At 26.8% G+C, this 19784-nt stretch overlaps 1 protein-coding gene across 2 annotated transcripts; it reads left to right on the forward strand.

Annotated features, from left to right (window-relative positions):
* Positions 1–206: 206 nt before the first annotated feature.
* On the forward strand, positions 207–19362 carry LOC127276837 (uncharacterized). Of its 2 annotated transcripts, XM_051297508.1 has the most exons (6): positions 207–414; positions 3463–3540; positions 4598–4664; positions 6902–7021; positions 10664–10795; positions 16321–19362. In XM_051297508.1, exons 2-6 carry the CDS (start codon positions 3512–3514, stop codon positions 18601–18603), a joined length of 2631 nt encoding a protein of 876 aa, XP_051153465.1. In that variant the 5' UTR covers positions 207–414; positions 3463–3511; the 3' UTR covers positions 18604–19362. The 2 variants fall into 2 exon arrangements, with proteins under 2 accessions (XP_051153465.1, XP_051153467.1); XM_051297510.1 differs by lacking the exons at positions 207–414; positions 3463–3540; positions 4598–4664 and adding an exon at positions 10300–10568.
* Positions 19363–19784: the final 422 nt, after the last annotated feature.

Raw genomic sequence — 19784 nt, forward strand, 5'->3', positions numbered from 1 at the left:
TTTTTTCAGTTTACCTAGAATACCATGATGAAAAATAGTATTTAATGCAGAAAACCTCATTCTACAAATTTCAGAGATTTTCATGTATGTATATAAATCATATAGAAAACTATGTATGTAAATCATAAGATACCTCAAGTAGTTTTCCGAAGTTATTGTGCGTTAGCCTTAAAAGAATGGTAACACAGAACACACCGCGTTTAAACTACTACAATCTCTGCTACTACATAGTCTGGGTACATGATCCAACAACATTCATTGCTCCACGTGCATTGTTTAAAATTTTATATATTGTGCTACATATATTCAGATAAATTCTGTGAAATTATTTTATATATAATATATGTTTAATGCTTTGTGTTAATACAATTTTGTGTTGAAAAAAAATCAACTGTCTTCCATTTCAATTGAAAGGTACGTACACGAAATAGATTATATATATATATATTTTCTTTATTTATTTCTAAAGCAATTTTTAGTAAAAACGTTTGTATAAAAAAAGTATATATTATGAACTTCTAACAAATAAAGTGTCAGTAATTGCAAAGTACCAAAGAAAGGTAAGAAAACTTTCTTTCTTTTTTCCTTTATAAAATCCTATATATAAACATGCCACATGGGATTTTATGTGGGATTTTGTATGTATATATAGTTGTATGTATATATTATATAATATATAGTGACGCTCATGCACAAGAAAAGGGACCTTAAGTTCTAGCTATCAGTTGTAAAATTTTGATGCCAATTGAGAGATATTGAGTTTTCTTATTATTAAAAGTATTTGAGGTCAACTATTTTTCATTTTTATACATCGGTATTTTGTGTAACATCGAAAATAAGTTAAATCTTCAGTAAATAATTAAACATAAATTATAATCTATTTTACAAATCCGTTGATCCTTAAATGGACAAAAAAAGTAGTCTACTTCTTTTTAATTATAGACAAGTAACACTTCATAATTTTAATATGATTGACAATATTGTCATTAATTGATTCAGATTTACCTGAAAAAAAATTATAATTTTTTAACTTTATTATCTCGAAAAGTTTTTTGCGCGCATAATCAAAAGTCAAGGAATTTTTTTAATATGGTCCAAAGATAAAATTTTTTTATTAATTTTCTTTTAATTTTTAATTTTCAATTAATCCACATTCCAATCAATTGCAAAATAATTTATTCCAAATTCCAATAAATTAAAAATTCAGTTATTCCAAAATGTAATAAATTAAAATACAATTATTTCTAATTTTAGTAAATTTAAAATTTAGTTTTTCCGAACGTTAATCTATTAAAAATTCAATTAATCCATATTCGAGTCAATTAAATGTTCAATTATTTTAAATTTTAATAAATTAAAGTTCAATTATTCCTAATTTTAATCAATTTACAATTTATTTATTCCGAAAGATAATCTATAAAAAATTCAATTCATCCATATTCCAATCAATTAAAACTTGAATCATTCCAAATTCTAATGAATTAAAAATTAAGTTATTCCGAATACAAATCAATCAAAAATTCAATTTTGCATTATTTTCATTCCAATCAATTAAAACTTGAATTATTCCACATTTTAATAACAATGCGATGAGTGGTAAAAAATTTTTTTTTTACATTTATTATTTATTTACAACAATTGTCAATGTATATACGCGGACTATAGAGTTTACCAGGAATTTTCTTATTTGTATATTGTTAAAAAGACGTGAAATCATCAAGGCAGTTCACTATAATTGTTAACTGCAGACAAATAAAGTATTTTACTAAAGTTACGATAAATTATTTATTTGTTTAAAGAATTTATTATTGTTAATTTATAACAATTTCAAAACCAACATAGAGAAGCAAATTCTTATAAATTTGTCAAGTTCTATTGGTATTATGCAATACTAAATCAGAACATAAGGTAAGGGATTAAATTAAATTTGTTGCATCTATCATTCAAAATTGTTTAAACAAATAATTGTTGTTATTTACTAACTTTTTTCCTATTACAGCTAAAAAGTTGTAGTTTTTTCCTAATTTTTCAATTTATCAAGCTAAGCATAATAGGAAATAAAGAATGTATGTGAAATCATTTTTTTAACAATTGTTTAAACAAATAATTATTATTTACTACACTGAAAAAAATTTATCCGAAATCTTCAACTACCTTTGGGTAGTTAAGTGAAAAGAAGTTAAAACAATTACTTTCTTAGTTAGTTTAACAATGTTTGTGTAGTTAATTTCATTATTTCTTAAGAAGTTAAAAATTAGTAGTACAATTAACTTAAAAATGTAGTTAGAATTTAAAACTAACTACAAAATCTTATTATATCAACTACATTCTTAGTTATTTTAACAACTTTTTAGTAGTTAATACAAATTTTAAAATTGAGTTGAGGACCTATTGTACTGTACAGGGTATGTAGTTAAAAAGTAGTCTAATCTACTACTTTTTTTTAGTGTAACTTTTTTCATATTGCACCTAGAAAAATGAAGTTTTTTTCTAATTTTGCAATTTATCGAGCTAAGTTAAATAGAAGATAAAGAATATATGTGAAATCATTGTTTCAACAATTGTTTAAACAAATAATTATTATTTACAACAAAAATATTTCAAATTTCAATCTTGTCTGTCAGGTTAAAGTTACATTACTGATGAACTAATAATTAACCGTTATTAGTATTCTTTTATTAGATTAAACTCGATAAATTGCAAAATTAGTAAAAAACTGCATCTTTCTAGATGCATTGTAAGAAAAGTTAGTAACAACAATTATTTGTTCAAACAATTGTTGAAGTAATGATTTCACAAAATTCTTTATCTCCTATTATACTTAACTCGATAAATTGCAAAATTAGAAAAAAAAACTCTATTTTTAGGTGCAATAGGAAAACAGTTAGTAAATAACAACAATTATTTATTTAAACAATTTTTGAAATTATTATTACGCATATATACTTTATCATATATTATACTTGGCTCGATAAGTTGCAAAATTAGAAAAAAATGCATCTTTCTAGGTGCCATAGAAAAAAGTTAGTAAATAACAACAATTATTTGTTTAAACAATTTTTAATAATAGTAGTAAGAAGTTTAACTAAGCCTCTTATTTGAATTATTAATTTAGTAGCAAGTAGCACTAAAAGAAAGTGATATTTTTTTATAAAAATATGTTGTTTTCTAGTATTATTTGAAAATGTTATAAATAATCAATAATAAATTGTTTAAACAAATAAAAAATGTATCTTAACATTAATAAATTACATTACTTGTTAACATAAAACAATTATAGTGAAGAAATTTAATGAATCCAAGCCTTTTTTAATATGCAAATAGGAAATCTTTGCAGGGTAAAAAATACCCTGCGTCACGCTCCGTGTCACAAATTTTAGCGTCGCGCTCGCCGGGTTAAAATTAATGTTGTCCTCTGTAATTCATTTTATTTGTTAATATTTATTCATTTTCCTTTTGCAGAATATCGTTTTTTGTCGAAGTTACAAGTTGATGAAGTATCTAAAGCAATATGAGTAAACGCCCAAAAAGATACAAACGGTATGTATAAATAATTTTGATTAAAATTACACTGAGAGAACTAAGTAGTTAAAACAACTAATAAAATGGTTGCAAATAACATTTTGGTTAGTAAACTATTCTGCTGCTAATTCGATAGTCAGAGATACCATTTATAGTAGTAGAAAAGTTACCATTTAAATTTGTAAAGGGAACTACTATAGTTAGTATCTGTAATTAATGGTTAAAGGTAAAAGCTTTCCAAATAAAAAGTTTATTTTATAAGGTTATGTATATTACTTAGCAGCAAAAGTAGATAGAAAACCAAGTTTTTTATTCAATTGCAGAGATTTGAATTAATTAATGAAAAACAAGTGGTTTTCTATCTGACATTTGTCCGCAAATAAGATACAAACCTTCTGTACATCACTTTTATAGGTTAGGCACTTATTACACTTAAAACTTCCTAAACTTTGTTCAAAATTCCTTGCTGATAATATCTTCTTCACATTCGCACAGTTGACACATATTTTGACACAAAGAACAATGTAAAAAAGTTAACTGGATAACAGAAAAACACAAAGTGATGCAATAATATAGTTTTATTTTCTTGTGGAGTGGACAGTCTGAAAGCGCTTACAGTAGTGACAATTGCGTTTACAAACAAAATTGGTAAAACCAACTACTTTATTATTATCGATTACAATTTCATATTTACTAATTAAAAATGGTTGTGTTTGCCATGGACAATATTAAAACTTACTGCAGACATTACTAAACGGTACTAATAAAATAGACAGGAAAATAAACACCCCTTTTACGAATAAATACGTAGTTACTCTGACTATTCATTTCTCTCAGTGTACTCTAAAAAATATTAGTGCACCTGACAAACATAACCCAATGCAGCAGTGATACGAAATTTTCGAGCTGAATGGCAATATTTTTATATATTGTTTCGTGAGGTCAATGCACCAGTCAATGCTGATATTGCATTTAATTGTTTTCCGCGTAGAATGTAATGTGCAAATCTGTATTTTTATATAATTTACTATATAATATAATATATTATTTAGTTACTTCTTTTTTAATATTCAAGGGCATTAGAAGTACCCAGAACTACAGCGTATAACAGAAAAAAGGCGCTACTCCAGAAAAGCAGTGAGGTAAATGTGAAAGCACTATGTAAGAGCTCATGTATTATGAGTATTAACCCTTAAAGTACACACTTCAAAAACTTACGTTTGATACACACATGGTCGATTTGCACCCCGGAATACTTTGAATGTATACATCTTTAGTTCAAATTGATGAAATTCAGTCGAATTTTTTTGTAATCAATAGGAAACTTTCTCAGGATCATGAAAAATATAGTTTTATTGATATAAAAATAATTTGTTAAAAAATATTTAAGAATAAACAATGGTAAAATATTTTTTTCGAAAAGTTTTTTTAAGTAACTACATTTTTATGATAAATTAATATTTTCAATCTTTTTACGTAATTTTTGAAAAGTTAAACTTTAATGGCTTGTCCAAGTTGAGGAATGTAAACAAACGAAAAAGTAATCAAACCATATGAAATTTGCGGTAACCCTCATTTGTATAAAATTTAAAAATTTCACATTTTCTTTGTGAAAATAGAAAGTTGAAGTTTAAAACTAGGTAAATGGACTGTATTTGGCTAAAAATAAATAATATTATTAAAACTATGTAGTTTAAAATAACATTTTTCGCATGTGACAAAAAGTTAAAGCTGTTTGACTATATCAGAGGCACGGACGGTGAGCACCTAAGCGGGAGGTAGAATCGAGCGATTGGACGGTCACGAGCAGGAAGGGGCAACTTTGAAAAATATTTCCCTTTCCTTCTCGTGACCGTCCAATAGCTTAACTCAACCTCCCGTCTGGGTGCTAGACTTTCTTCACCGTGCGTTTTGAAAAAAGAAGAAGAAGAAGAAGCTGTAGGCGAAACAAAGCTTCGCCTATAGCTCGTCCCAAAAAAAAACTTTTTTAAAAATCTGCAACTGTTAACACAAGTTACGAACGGTACTTTTTTGCACCGCGTTATAAAAACTCATTTTAAACTACATGGTTTTCATAATAATATTATTTATTTTTAGCCGAATATAGCCCATTTACCTAGTTTTAAACGTCAACTTTCTATTTTCACAAAGAAAATGTGAAATTTTTTACATTTTATACAAATGAAGGTTACCGCAAATTTGACGTGGTTTGATTAATTTTTCGTTTGTTTACTTTTCACAACTTGGACAAGCCCTTAAGAAACCGTTAGTCGTTTTTTGATTCATTCTAAAATAAATATATATATTATGTGTTTGTGTGTTTGTTTGTTTGTAAATCAAATATCGCAGTTTTTTGTACTGAACGGAATTTGAAATAAATAAAAAATTGACTGTTTATCGTACAACAAAAATGGATATTCTCAAATAATAAAGTAATATTAATAAAATAATAGATAATCAAAATAGATATTCTTCGCAAAATAAAATAAATATCTATACTGATTATAAATTTTTAAATACTGAGTAACCTAAGCAAAAATATTCTAAAAAGGTAGATATAATTTGAATTATTTATAAAAAAAAATGTTTTAATTCAAAAATTACTTTTATTTTTTAAAGCTGTTTAATACTTAACGCATTTAAAGCGAAACTTTGCATTGTAAAAAATCAAAATCTATGTGCATACATACCTTCTCCTGAAATAATATATTTCTTTAAATAAATATCTCACATTTTTATCAATGAATTTGTTGTAATTTAGTCATATAAAATACATAACATAAGAAATACTACATTTCTTATACTCACTACAAGGTTGCCTAAAAAGTTGTTCCGATAGACCTAAATGCGTGCGTTTTAAAACTGACACGCTAATTCAAAAATCGTATTAGCAATTTACAACACTCAATGTGTGCTTTAAGGGTTAAATGAGAATTATTTGTATTGATCTGCAAATACAGTAATTGTTCAAATTTTTAAGTTTTCTGATTAGTGTTTCATTAATATGTTAAATTATTCAAATTAAAACTTAATTTTTTTCAATTGCTTTATAATGTAAATGGATAATGTTACAAGAAGTTTACATTTCCTTTCAGCCTCGTAGAAAATATTTGTTCAATAATAAATTTCTAAAAATTCTAAGAAAGCACAATTATAGCAGTCTATTCGTTATTTTTTAACAAAAATCATGTCTTATATTACTTACGTACACCCATATATGAAGATTGTCATTTTTTAAAATTAACATTTGAATTAACTGTGTTAGCACTTTTGGAAGCAGTATAAAAAATAACTCAATCTGATAAAATTACAATTTCATAGTGCACTTTTTGTATTACGTAAAATTACTTTATTTTTAAAAAATAAATAAATTTTTCAGGAATCCAGCGATTCTAGTACAGATTTAAATGAAGATATAATCAGAGAGATCGGTGTTCAAAAATTAATCAAACCTCACGATGAACAGTTTTCTAAGACTAACGTCAACATATCTGACGAGGTAAAAATATTATACAAATTTTTCGGGTGTACTTCTGAAGAAGGGGAATCACCGATTTTTTACATATATGTACATAGAGATCCTTACCGAAAAGTTGAGACACGTTTACCCTTCCACTAGACTGGTGTCCTTCCGCAATCGGAAGTGATGAGCAATTGTATTATTACATACCATTGATCAAAATAAGTCTTTAGTAAAATTCATTTCAAACAAACGCGCTTATTTTGAGCCAATCAAATAAATTTCTGAAGAACTTAAGCAATTTCTTTAAAAAAAACTAAATAATGACAGGTTTAATATATTTTACAAAACGGTTTTTAGTAAAAAAAAAATCAATGATAAATTTCCGCATTTTCTTGGTCGAACTTTGGTGATCTGTATTTTTCAAGAAAAAAATTACACGTCAATGGTTATAAGTAATTCTCATTCTGTAGGAAATCACCTTTAAAATGAGCCTACAAAAGTTAAAATTCGTTAATAATTTTACAAGTAATTCAAATTTTTATAAAACGTTAAAAATGACACTTTTTTCAAAATTTAATAAAAAATTCACCAAATCACTTCTTGTGGGTCTTTTTCTTCTTACAATTTTATCACCTTATAAGAAATAAACAGAAAAAAATTTAAGATTACATAAGGAGTGTATAGAAAATAAAGTGCACAGTTTTGAGCGACTGCTTCTGGCAATGTAAATGTATCTTTTCAATTTTGTAAATGGCATTGGATAGTCGAAACTGTCCGATACGTATATGAAAAACAAATTTGCTGTAAATTTAGTCAAAAATATTGTTACAAAGTTTGGGAATCACTACAGTGTTAGATACTTACCGAAAACTTACCGTAAAAAAGTGCAAATGACCTAAAACTTAAGAAAGTCATTGTAACTATGAAAGCACGGAATCTGTGTATGTCAATTTGTGATTTGTCAAAAAAAGCGAAAACCAGACAAGAAATAATTCAATAAGGCAAAGGAAATAATCTTAAGATCTATAGAAAGCGAGAATGTTCGAAGAAACGTAAAAAATATCCACCTACGAAACAGGGGTACGAAAGCTATATGAGTTTTTCGTGACATAGAAATTGTGAATTTCTTTAAGGGGGCAGTCCACGTTCGGGCCGTTATTTCGAGCCTCTTTTTAGGAGTTGTTTGTGAAGAAACTACACACGATAACGAAAAAGGGTTTTTTGTCTCTTATTCTACCACTCTTGAAGTTTTAAAATATTATATTAATTAAAAATAATAATAACATAGGGTAGAAGTACCGTTTGTGGCCACTGTACCGGTTATGGCCACTTTCAGATTAATGTTGGTATTATTAAATTTCTTAAAGTTATTATTAGATTATAGGGTCATTTATAGAATTTTGACGTAAGTTAGCAATACTTTGTTCACTTGTTTTTGACAGAAGTTCAGTTGGTTTTATTAAAAACTATACTTATTGTTTAACACGCTCAATCAGAACAATTTTGAAGGTTTTATATTAAAGGACGTGATAACCTGATAACATCACTTTTAAATAAATAATTATTATTCAAAATTAATAGCAATATTTGTATACTCTTTCTCTTATTTATACATATATGAAGGATAAATATCCATATAAAAGCATTAATTTTAAAAGAATATCCTTAAATAGTAAAAAAAGTCCATGGCCAAAAGAGGTACGAGCAAAAACATAAAAACACCATTTTTGGCCACTCTTATAGATTAAATAGACATGATTTTAGTTTGGTATTTCGTAGCTTTCGCGTTATAATTTTTATAGTGAATGAATTTATTCTCAAAAATAATTTATTTTGTTTCCTATATAAGTTAAAATAATAAACTCTAATTACTTATAACAATTTTTCAAACAGTGGCCACAACTGGAACAAAGTGTGTCCACAAATGGTGCTTCAGTGGCCATAACTGGTGAAAAAGTCCATTTAAAGAAATTTAATTTTTTTAAAATAATAAATATAAGTTAAAAATGTTTTTGATTATCATAATCAACTTAATAATATGTATTGAATTTGATAAAAAAAATTATAATTAAATATAGTGCTTTAGTATATTTATTATTCAATAAAAAATGACAAACCGCTTAAAGTGGCCATAACTGGTACTTTTACCCTACGCGACCTTGAATCGTCCTTGACCGCGGGCCTCCAATAATGCTGCGACCAACATTTTGGCAAGATTTTGTCTACAAATTTTGGTCAATCGAAACCTTTTTTTTAAATTGTTCATTAGACATTTCTATAGGTCAGGACACGAGCTTTTTTAAAAATTTTCAAATCTCTCATTTTGGCAGTCTTTTTTCTCAAAATATTTTTTTTTGTCCATTTTTTGCGAGCTTATAAATGATGTAAAAATTGCTCAAGATAGTATTTTTAAAAAAGCTCGTGTCCTGACCTATAGAAATGTCTAATGAACGATTTAAAAAAAACGTTTCGATTGACCAAAATTTGTAGTCAAAATCTTGCCAAAATGTTGGTCGCAGCATTTTGCGGTCAAGGACGATTCAAGGTCGCGTGTGTTATTATTATTTTTAATTAATATAATATTTTGAAACTTTAAGAGTGGTAGAATAGAAGACAAAACCCCCTTTTTCATTATCGTGTGTGGTTTCTTCACAAAACCATTTCTAAAAAGAGGCTCGAAATAACGGCCCGAACGTGGACTGCCCTCTTAAAATGTATAATGAAACGTACGCCAAAATGGAATCGACAACGTTATCAGGTTCTAAATTTTATACAAAATTGAAAGGAGACATTGTTAATTACATAATAAAACAATTGAGTTAAAAAAACTTAACAAGAAAGTTGTAGTATAGCGGGATGTTTGCAACAGAACAAAAAAAAGTTGTGTGCAAAATTTAAAGAAGCATGTTAAAAAGAAAATTCGTATAAAAATCAAGAATTCAAGTTGGCTTTTTTTTTTCTTACATATTGTTTTAAGTAAGCAATATTGTTTGTAGAAATAACAAAAAAAAATTTCGAGTAAATTTGCGAGAGTTATAAAAAAAAGTATATTGTGTGCACTTTATTTTCGATACAGTCCTTACATTTCATGTTTAGACATGTTTTTCATTCATCAATAAATGGGTGGTCCCACAATCACTGCAAAAAGAAGTATCTTAAAGTGCATTGTAGTCACTTTTTAAACGTTTAAAACATCTTATGTAAACATCTTCCATCTTAAAAACTAATGGATTTTAAGTTGCTTTTGGTAACTTTTTGGAAATGTTTTAAAAGTGAATACCAATATGTCTTATAATAAGATGCTTACTTTTCAGAGTGATGCTGACCGGCAGTGTATTTAAAAAATTGTTTATTAAAACATGATATCCAAAAGTGGAACTGTATGATTTAAAAGAGCATTCTTGTATCTATTAGTGACAGAACGAGTCACTTTAATATAGTCAAAACATTAAAAATACATACAATGATTTTAAAAGATTTTAATATCTTAAAATCTTAATCGCAAATTTAAAAATTTCTTTAAAAACTTTTTCAATAAAACGAAAAATTACGTGTTTTTAATATTCTCGAAAAAATAACACAGGTATTTCAACATGAAATGATTAACTAATTTTACTACTCATAGTCTTTCTCATGTAATAAAATCGATTTTCTTATAAGTGTATTTCACCTTTTTAGTTATCACGAGTAGGTGAAGATAATGAAATTTCATGGGACTATGAGAAATTGGAAAATGTCAAAGGCGTTGTCAAAACTATTTGTCTTGATGAATATGCACCAGATTACTACCACGTAGGAAACAGACATGAGGTATTTACAAAACTTATTCCATATATATTGTAACGCTCTTAAAACTCTGAAGTTTCCGTTAGTTGTCAGAGTTCTTTTTGAACTCTTGTAAACTGTAATAATTTTGATAGACAGTAATTCAATAATAAATGTTCACTAAACTTAATTTTGAGAATGTTTATAGAAATATTACATTTAAATATTAGGGTGAAGGAACCAATTACCGAGTCGGCATTAGTTGTCGAGCCGCGGTGACTACTTTTGTCAATAAATAGTAAATTGTATTGAAAACTTAAAATATAAATATTTTACAATGTTTCTGAATAATATATCTGTGAGAAGAAAAATATTTCCTCCTAAATTTCAAGATCATTTTTTTAGAAAAAAATAATTTTATACGCATTACCCACCAAATCAGGAGACAAACGCCATTTGCTATTTTCATTCGTAATGTGACTGGCATTATTTTAGTTCCAAAAGTAGTATTTTCTTTAATATTTTAAATACATTTATTATTATCATTGGATTTAAAAAACTCAAAGATTTTGAAGAGCCTGTTAATTATTTCATTTGATATTTAATACCGTCAACCAAGGCTATTCTGGTACACCTGGGGCTATTATGGTACAAGCTAGTTTTTTGTTTATAAAACAGTCATTTCGAAATGGTTAAATTTGGCACTTGCCGTATTTGTAGTCTTATAGTTTGCCGACAGAATAATTAAAATGTTATCAGTGAATTCTATTTTAGAATTGAGAAAAAAATTTGTAAAAATGAAGATTATTCTAAGAAAATTTATTTCCTAACAAGTAAAAAAACTCTAGTGTTTCGTTTTTATATATAAAAGTCTTATTTTTGTATCAGAAAATTGAAAATATATCATCAATTTTTAATTTGAAATTTTTTAAAAATATCAATGCTAACCTAAAAACAATAAATAAATGTCATATATTATTCCCATAACAATAGCTGTTTTGCAGAAATTTTTTAAAAAATATTTTCTATAATATGTTTTTGAAAATTTCCATACAACCTGATTTGAAGAAAAAATTGTTTGAGTTTAAATAACAAAAGTAAATAAAAATTGTTCACAATAAAACTTATACAGAAAATCTTCAGAAGGATATGTCGACAACATAATTAAATAGTTTAAAAAATTTTTTTATAAAGTTTGAAATTCCGGTAAAGCAGAGAATAGAAAAAAGTGAGTGTTTTGTACCATAGTAGCCCCGGTTGACGGTAGTTTAAATAAAATTAAAACTCGGTAATTGATACTGAATTTTTATTCATCTCCAATTGTCGAGTTTTTGACTCGAGAAATGGGTTTCGTGTATTTTATTAACTGATACCAGATCTCGACTGTCAATTTTCTATTGTTTCTAAAGGTTAAGTATTCCTTGTGTTGTTAAATGTGACATATTTGTAAATTCGAAAAAAAAAATATTTAAGAAAAATGAAGTTAAAAACTATAAGGTAAAAATGTTTTTAATTAAAAAAAATTATTAAAAAAATTTTATTAAAAAAATTAATAATAATTAAAAATATAAAAAATTAATTAATTAACATTGTTTTTCTGAATTTGAAAGTACAACTTTCAACTCTGAAACTGTCTCTATTTTGATTTACATATATTACAACAAATTATCGTTGGAAGCAAAATGTTTTCGTTTCCTTTTAAAAAAAATATCATTGCACAAAAAAATTGTTGTATTTTTAAATACAATTTAAAATTTTTGGCCTTTAACCTTTACCTCAAAATAACCCTTTTGCTAAAACAGTAAATTAAATATATTGTCCTATAATTTGTGTATTTACATAATACCCATTTTTTGATGAATGGAAAAAATATTAAAACACAAAATATAAAGAAACTAAATTTTTTATTTGTAATTATAGTTATTTGTAATAGTTAGTGTAAATCAGTTGAAGATTGAGTAATATTTCAGCATTCGATTTGTTGAAACAAGTAAAAAAATGTTTAATTTATTGGTAAATAATAAAAAATGTTCTCAAAAATTTCTACGAATAAAATATTTGCATTAAAGAAAGCAGTTCTAAATCAAAATGAAAAATTGTGAATGGAAGGTTAATAATTAATATAGGTTACATGCAATGTGTATAGTGAAAACGACAATTGGATCAAGACATCGAGCAACTGGTATCAGAGGCTCGAGAAATGGTGTTTTTACATACCTTTTCGTTACTTATTAATTTCTTTAAGATAATTTACATTTTTCTAAAAAAAATACTATCAAAAATAAAAGCTAGGATTGTCTTTTACCCAAATAAATAATTGCAATATGTATTGGAGGTTTTATTTATGAGTTACGAATTTAATATCTTTGTAACCCCACTATATCCTCGACAATTGGTTCCTGCACCCTACACAGATTTTTGAAATCTTTCAAATCTTAATTTAAACGGAAATTTGTATAAAATAGAATTACTGGTTTTAATAAATAATTGTCGTCAATTCAGCACATCTGCATTCATTAACACAACAGCAGGGATCACAGTTTGTCCCCCTTTTCCCCTTAAATAAAAAAATACCCTTTTTCCCTAAAATCAGGTATTTTTTCCCCTTTTTTCAGTAATTTTATTTATTTTTTTCTTTGTAAAAATAAAATTTACGACTTAAGTTTTTTTATAAGTATTTAGTTTTGTGTAATTAATTCAAATAGCTCACAAAAATTTACGTTGAAGCTGAGTTGACAAAATCAAAATTAACAAAATTACCTAAAACATTTTAAAATATCAATGAGACATTCAATTTTTGAAGCAAACTATATGGTAAACAATTAATAATATAAGACAATGCTTACGAAATTATTATTCTTATTTAACAAAATCAATTATTTAACAAAATTACTTGTGATGTTAGAAAAATTTAAAAGAAATTTCTAAAAGATTAAAATATTCTTTCAATCTTTTCCTTTTTCATGACCTTTTTTAAAAATAAATTTACTTAAACTCTGAACGGTATAAAATGGATCAAAATTCATAATATTAATTATTTCTCTAATTTATAAGAAATAATTTTATATATGAACAAATTCTGAAAAGTATATTTTTGACTTATTTAGAAAGTTGTATTTCAAACTAAATGTAAACAAATTATATAATTTAAAAAAAAAATTTTAATATTGCTAACAATCTTTATACATTTATTTAAAAGTAAAAAATAGGAATGAATTTTCAACGAAAGTTTTTAAAGTTTTTGCAGTTTTTAAATAAAGCAAAAAAATCCAAAAACTGGCCCTTTTTACATTGACGCAGTTTTTGTACAAAATTTAATATACGTTTAAAAAAACTACAGTAAAAAGAAAAAGATAAAACAAAAACTGATGATCATTTAGGAAATTTTTTTTTTTAAAGATTGTGTTAAAAGATGAACTTCTCGGAGTTAAAATGAAACACACATTTTGTTTAGAGAAGATTAATTCAGTTTATTCACTTAGATGCAATTTTGGTTAACATATACTTTTAGAACAATTTAACTTAATTTCACTCATATAAAAGAACTTTTTTATAAACTAAATAAGAAATAAATGTTTAATAGTTTTAAAGAGTCTCGTCTCACAATATAAATTATCTCAGTTTAAAAACAGTCTCGATAAACTTTAAACTTAAATTATTAACAGTCTCAAAAGTTCAAAACATCATATTGATCACAATAATGAAAGATAGAATCTCAGGTTGGAATATTTAATAAGTGTTCACTCAATTAGTGTGATAATAGGGCGAGACTCTTCAAAGTGTGCGATCTCTGGAATGTTTGTAAGGTTGCTTTGCAAGCTGAAAATAAACTCAACTCAGGAGCTTGCAAGGATGCGGGTGATCTCAAACCTCACAAACGCGGTTCAACTCGTCCAGAGATCATGCTCGGAAGAGAAATGAGTCTCAAGTCAAAGAAAACTCAACTAACTTATTAAATTACTCAAGAAAGATTTATAAACTCAACTCTATTTAATGTAACGACAATAAGTAAGAATCTTGGTAAGCAAAACTCATGGATAATTGAAATTAAACTCAAGAATGAAGAATTTGATTGATCATCTCAGTATTTTTCTTCCGAGGTTGACTTACCAAAAGTCAAGAGAGAACTAGTCAAAAATGACATTATCGTCGACCTAGCAACACAGTGCACAAAGAAAAAGGACCCTTTTCTCACGAAAACTAGAGCCATGTGTTTTTGGCTATCGTACAGTTTTGTTTAGAGAAATCGGACCCATGGTGACTCATAGCGAATGTTGCGACGCAGTATAAATGCATTTCGAACACGAAAGAATATTTTAAATGAAAAGTTATTTAATTTTTTTTAAATTAAATCTACTTTTATTTTTTAAGTATTTTAATAATTCTTTTATATTCTTTAATCTTTTAACAGATTGATTTAATAAGAAGAGCTCTATAAAAAAAAGGAAGGAACAAAAGTTCTTCTAAATAAAGTGTATAAATATGGTTTAATATACATGTATTAACATTTTTTTATTTAGAAATTCCCCTTTTTTAATTGAAAAATCCCCTTTTTTGAACACAAAATTCCCCTTTTCCCCTTATTTCAGGTTAAGAAACCACTGTGATCCCTGACATTATTAATCAACATATGCAATCCATCCAGAAGTTCAATAAGGGCTATTTTAAAAATGTTGCAAATTAAAATTAGATTCTTTTCCTCCATTAAAATAAAATTCTCCTATTTACTACATTGACTAAATTTAAAGATTAGAATTACGATGAAACTAAACCAAATTTTTCAAATTTATAGTTTTTGAAGTAGATCAATTTTCTGCGGTATGTTTAATTTTATTTAATGAAATTCAAAATACTAGTAATTTTTAATCCAATAGCAGGTACTCAAAATCTTTATTTCTGTCATTTAACAAATTATATAATATATGTAGCGTATTAGAGGCAAACGTATTAGCCGGAGCAAAGATAATAATCGAAATATCTTCATAGTTTATAAATTATCAAAATTTTAATTTATAGAAAGACCTTTAATTTAATTAGACAAGTAATAGTATTTGAAAATGTTTTTTAACTTTAAGCTAAATAAAGAAATTTTAATAATAAACACTTTTGGTCAGAAAGATGCTAAATTTTAGAGTCGTGAAATGAGGTTTTTAACAAATTTAAAAGAAATTACGTCCTAAATTTTTGATATTCTATTTAATATCCATAAGGGAACATATAAAGGAATGAAGGTATTCAAAAAGCTAAAAAAAACTAATAGCTACTTTCTTGTAGCCGTGTCGAGTCCAGCTATAGTTTAATATTATTTTATTATATATTAAATATATAATTTTACTCGGATAAATCGACATTTTCGAGAACTTGAAAAATTTCGAGTATTCGCATGTATTCTTGAAATCGGGCATTTTTGATTACTTGACTAAATTACAAAAATTAAAATAACTTTAGATGTTGAAAATTTCAAGTTCTCGAAATCATTCAAGAATCTTAGTTAAAGTAGCTTGTTTAGGGCACGGTCTCATCTTTTCTAAAAAAGCTATTCTTATATTTATTATTTATATTATTTTTAGGTCAGCAATAGTTATTCCTATTCTATTGCCGAAAGTGAGGAAGATTCTGACGCAGAAGTTGATGATGGAAGTGCAGAAAGGAAAAAATACGATTACCTTCACTCATTTCTTGACAAGATGGATTTACTTAATCCAATTGACACTCCAGTTAACAAAAATGTTGGAGAAGTTTTAATGATGATTATTAAATATTCATTGGCGAATTCATTAACTTTAACAGCGACGGCAAATTTATTCCAGTTAATTAATTGTATTTTTGCGAAACCTATTCTTCCTGAGAGTCGTTACCTAATTGACAAATTGTTTAATCCCACTTCTTCTACTACTTATCACGCATTATGTACTACTTGCGGAAAAAATATTGGTACCTTTAGTTCCTCAGATATTGTGAAAAGATGTGACATTTGTAATATTGATGTAAATGTCAAAGATCAAATGTATAATAATTTCTTTGTCACTTTAGATCCTTCAGATCAAATTGCAAATCTTGTAGAAGCGAATAGTGATTATTATAGCAACGTAATGAACTATGAAAGAATAGAACCGGATATTTTTCGAAATATCTGTGACGGAAAATTGTATCGAAGGTTCTTGAAGCGTCTTCATCCTATTGATAGAAAACGATATCTAACGGCTACTTTCAATACGGACGGTGCTCCTCTTTTTGAGAGCTCGACTTACAGTATATGGCCAATATACATTATGCTTAACGAATTGCCCTTTTCTGTTAAAACAAACAACTTAATTGTTGTTGGTTTATGGTTTTCTAAAAAAAAACCAGAAATGAATGTATTTCTTGAACCATTTGTTACTAAAATGAATGAATTAGGAGATGAAGGAATTCCGTGTACTATAAATAACAAGGAAGATAGAGTTAAGGTATTTTGCTTAGTTTGTTGCGTGGATTCAATAGCCCGAGCTCCAATGCTAGGTCTCACCCAGTTTAACGGTAAATATGGATGCCCTTGGTGCAAAAATCCTGGTTCGTGGGTAGAAAATCCAAATAAGGAAAATTGTGGCAGCCATAAATATACATGGATTAATCCAGTAGGGTTGCTTAGAACAGAAGAAGAAACTCTTCAACATGTGCAAGAATGTACAGAAGAGAAACCGATTTATGGTTTTAAAAATCCATCCGAATTATTAAATTTAAATAAGTTTGATATAATTGATGGTTTCGTCCCTGACCCTATGCACATTTTATCTGGACTAGGAAAACAATTTGCTCATGTTTGGTTTGGTGTTAAATTAGGTACTTCCAGTGTTTTAACAATGTCGGAAATTGAAGAGATTAACAGAATTTTGAACTCAATTAAAGTTCCACACCAAGTAGGTCGACTTACCCGGTCATTAGTGGATAAGGAACACTGGAAGGCCCGAGAATGGGAAAATTGGATTCTCTATTACAGTGCGCCAATTATGTCCTTATACCTTGATAAAAAATTGGTAGATCATTGGGTAAAGCTTGTTGAAGCTATTCATCTTCTTCTGGGGTCAAAAATTACACTCCTTGAGATTAATCGAGCTAACCAACTGCTGCATGAATTCGTTTATGATACGGAATGTTTGTATTCTCCATACGCTATGACGTTTAACATTCATCTTCTGCTACATCTGGCTCGTAGTGTTTTAAACTGGGGACCACTGTATGAACACTCAACATTTGCGTTTGAGGCCGGAAATGCAAAGTTATTGAATTCTGTCCATGCTGCAAAAGGAGTTCACAAACAGATCTGTAGATATATTACTCTGAATTCGAGCTATAGAGTTCTTGAAATCCGAGTTGACCCCTTTGCATCTTCAGAAGTTAAAAATTTTTGTACACAATTAAGTAAACTGATGATCAAAACAACTGAAAAATTATCTACAGTGAGATACTTCGGTAAGTCCTCAAGGGTACCTTCGGATTTGATAGATGAGTTGCGTCTCTCTAATGTAGCGCGTTCTTTTCAGAAAATTACAAAAGACGGTTGTTTATATTTAACGTCGTTAAAAAAAAACAAGCGGTCAGATAATAGTTTCGCAATATTAAAAGATGGCACTTATGTGAAAATAAGATCTTTCATAGTAGATCGAGAATTAGAGGTTCAGTATGCTATCGTACACCAAGTAGTAACGCACAACTCTTTTCGTAATAAATGTAAAATGATTCAAAAAATTGTGGCTGTAAATGTAAATAAGATTGCCATAAATACTTGTGATATCGATAAAATATGCGTGCACGCACAAGTAGGTGACCAAGTTGAGTACATTATCGCTCTTCCAAATTTATGCAGTTATTAAATAAATAGGAAAACTCGAAAAGGACTCAACTCCATAAGAAAAGTTGACATGAAGTTGTCTTTTCTTTTATTTAACATAAACTTTTAACCTGCGAAATTATTATTATTATAAAATTTGACGATTATAAAATAATCTTACGTAATGAGTGCAAACATCAGAAAATAAAGAAAATGAATTTTTCCATATTAAAAAACTATAAATGCCATTTTATCATGAAAATGATTTAATTTGTTATATTAATTTCAAAAAGGGCTTAAATTCAAAAGCTATAATATCAATTTTCTTTAATCCTCTCTCATTTCAGACATTTATTTTGACATTTCTTCATGTAACATAATAGTTAAGAAATATAGAAAAAAGCTGTCCTCTTTTAATTAAAACTGTTTAAAAATAATCATATTTTTGTATCTCCTGAAAAATTTAAAAAGAACGACTTGAGCACTTTTCGAAATTCCGTATTCCATTTTTTTAAAAAAGAGTTAAAATGAAAACCTGAAATAACGTGAAGTTTGTAATAGCAAAAATATTTAAAAAATGTTGTATTATAATGTTTGGATACTTGTAAATTTAAAATACTTTTAATAAACTATGGTATATTAATTTCGAAATACATGTAAAACAAGCTTGGATAATGTGCACCCGCATGGTAATATTAGTATATGAATGTATAAATTCTTTATATTTATAAATTTAAAATATATTTTTAATGTATCACACTCTAAATTTAAATTAATTAAAAATAACTAATTATTAATACAATCGTGGCTCACTTTTTGCTTCATCTATTAATAAAAAAGAACTAATTGTTAGTTAAAAAGTAAATGGAAAAAAATCTAGTTTCACTAATTGAATTGGTTTTAATAAAAGTTTTACTGAAATATTAGTTATTTTAACATAACCTAAAATTAATTGTTTAACTAAAAATTAGTTATTTTTAACTAAATGATTAGTAGAAATATCACTATTTCAACCTATTTCAGCTACTAAACTAGTTATTTTTAACTAATTTAAAAATAAATGAGACAGGAAAATATGTTAATATTTCAATATAATTATATAAATATTCAGTTAATTTACTTGTGAATAATAACACTAATATAGCGCTTTTTATATATACTATATTTATATGCATATTGCATATGTTCATGGAAAAAATAAATTTTGCGTTGTGAACCACCTAA

The sequence above is a fragment of the Leptopilina boulardi genome, unplaced genomic scaffold (genome assembly GCF_019393585.1).
Source record: "Leptopilina boulardi isolate dan_hultmark-lab unplaced genomic scaffold, ZJU_Lbou_2.1 LbouV2_154, whole genome shotgun sequence".
In the NCBI taxonomy this organism is placed as follows: Eukaryota; Metazoa; Arthropoda; class Insecta; order Hymenoptera; family Figitidae; genus Leptopilina; species Leptopilina boulardi.

What these genes read in the sequence shown, in the direction of transcription:
- LOC127276837 (XM_051297508.1), top strand. Translation starts at nt 3,512, where the DNA reads ATGAGTAAACGCCCAAAAAGATACAAACG. An exon ending in TACTCCAGAAAAGCAGTGAG is followed by an intron (nt 4,665 to 6,901) that starts GTAAATGTGAAA and finishes TAAATTTTTCAG; the next exon opens with GAATCCAGCGATTCTAGTAC. An exon ending in ACGTAGGAAACAGACATGAG is followed by an intron (nt 10,796 to 16,320) that starts GTATTTACAAAA and finishes TATTATTTTTAG; the next exon opens with GTCAGCAATAGTTATTCCTA.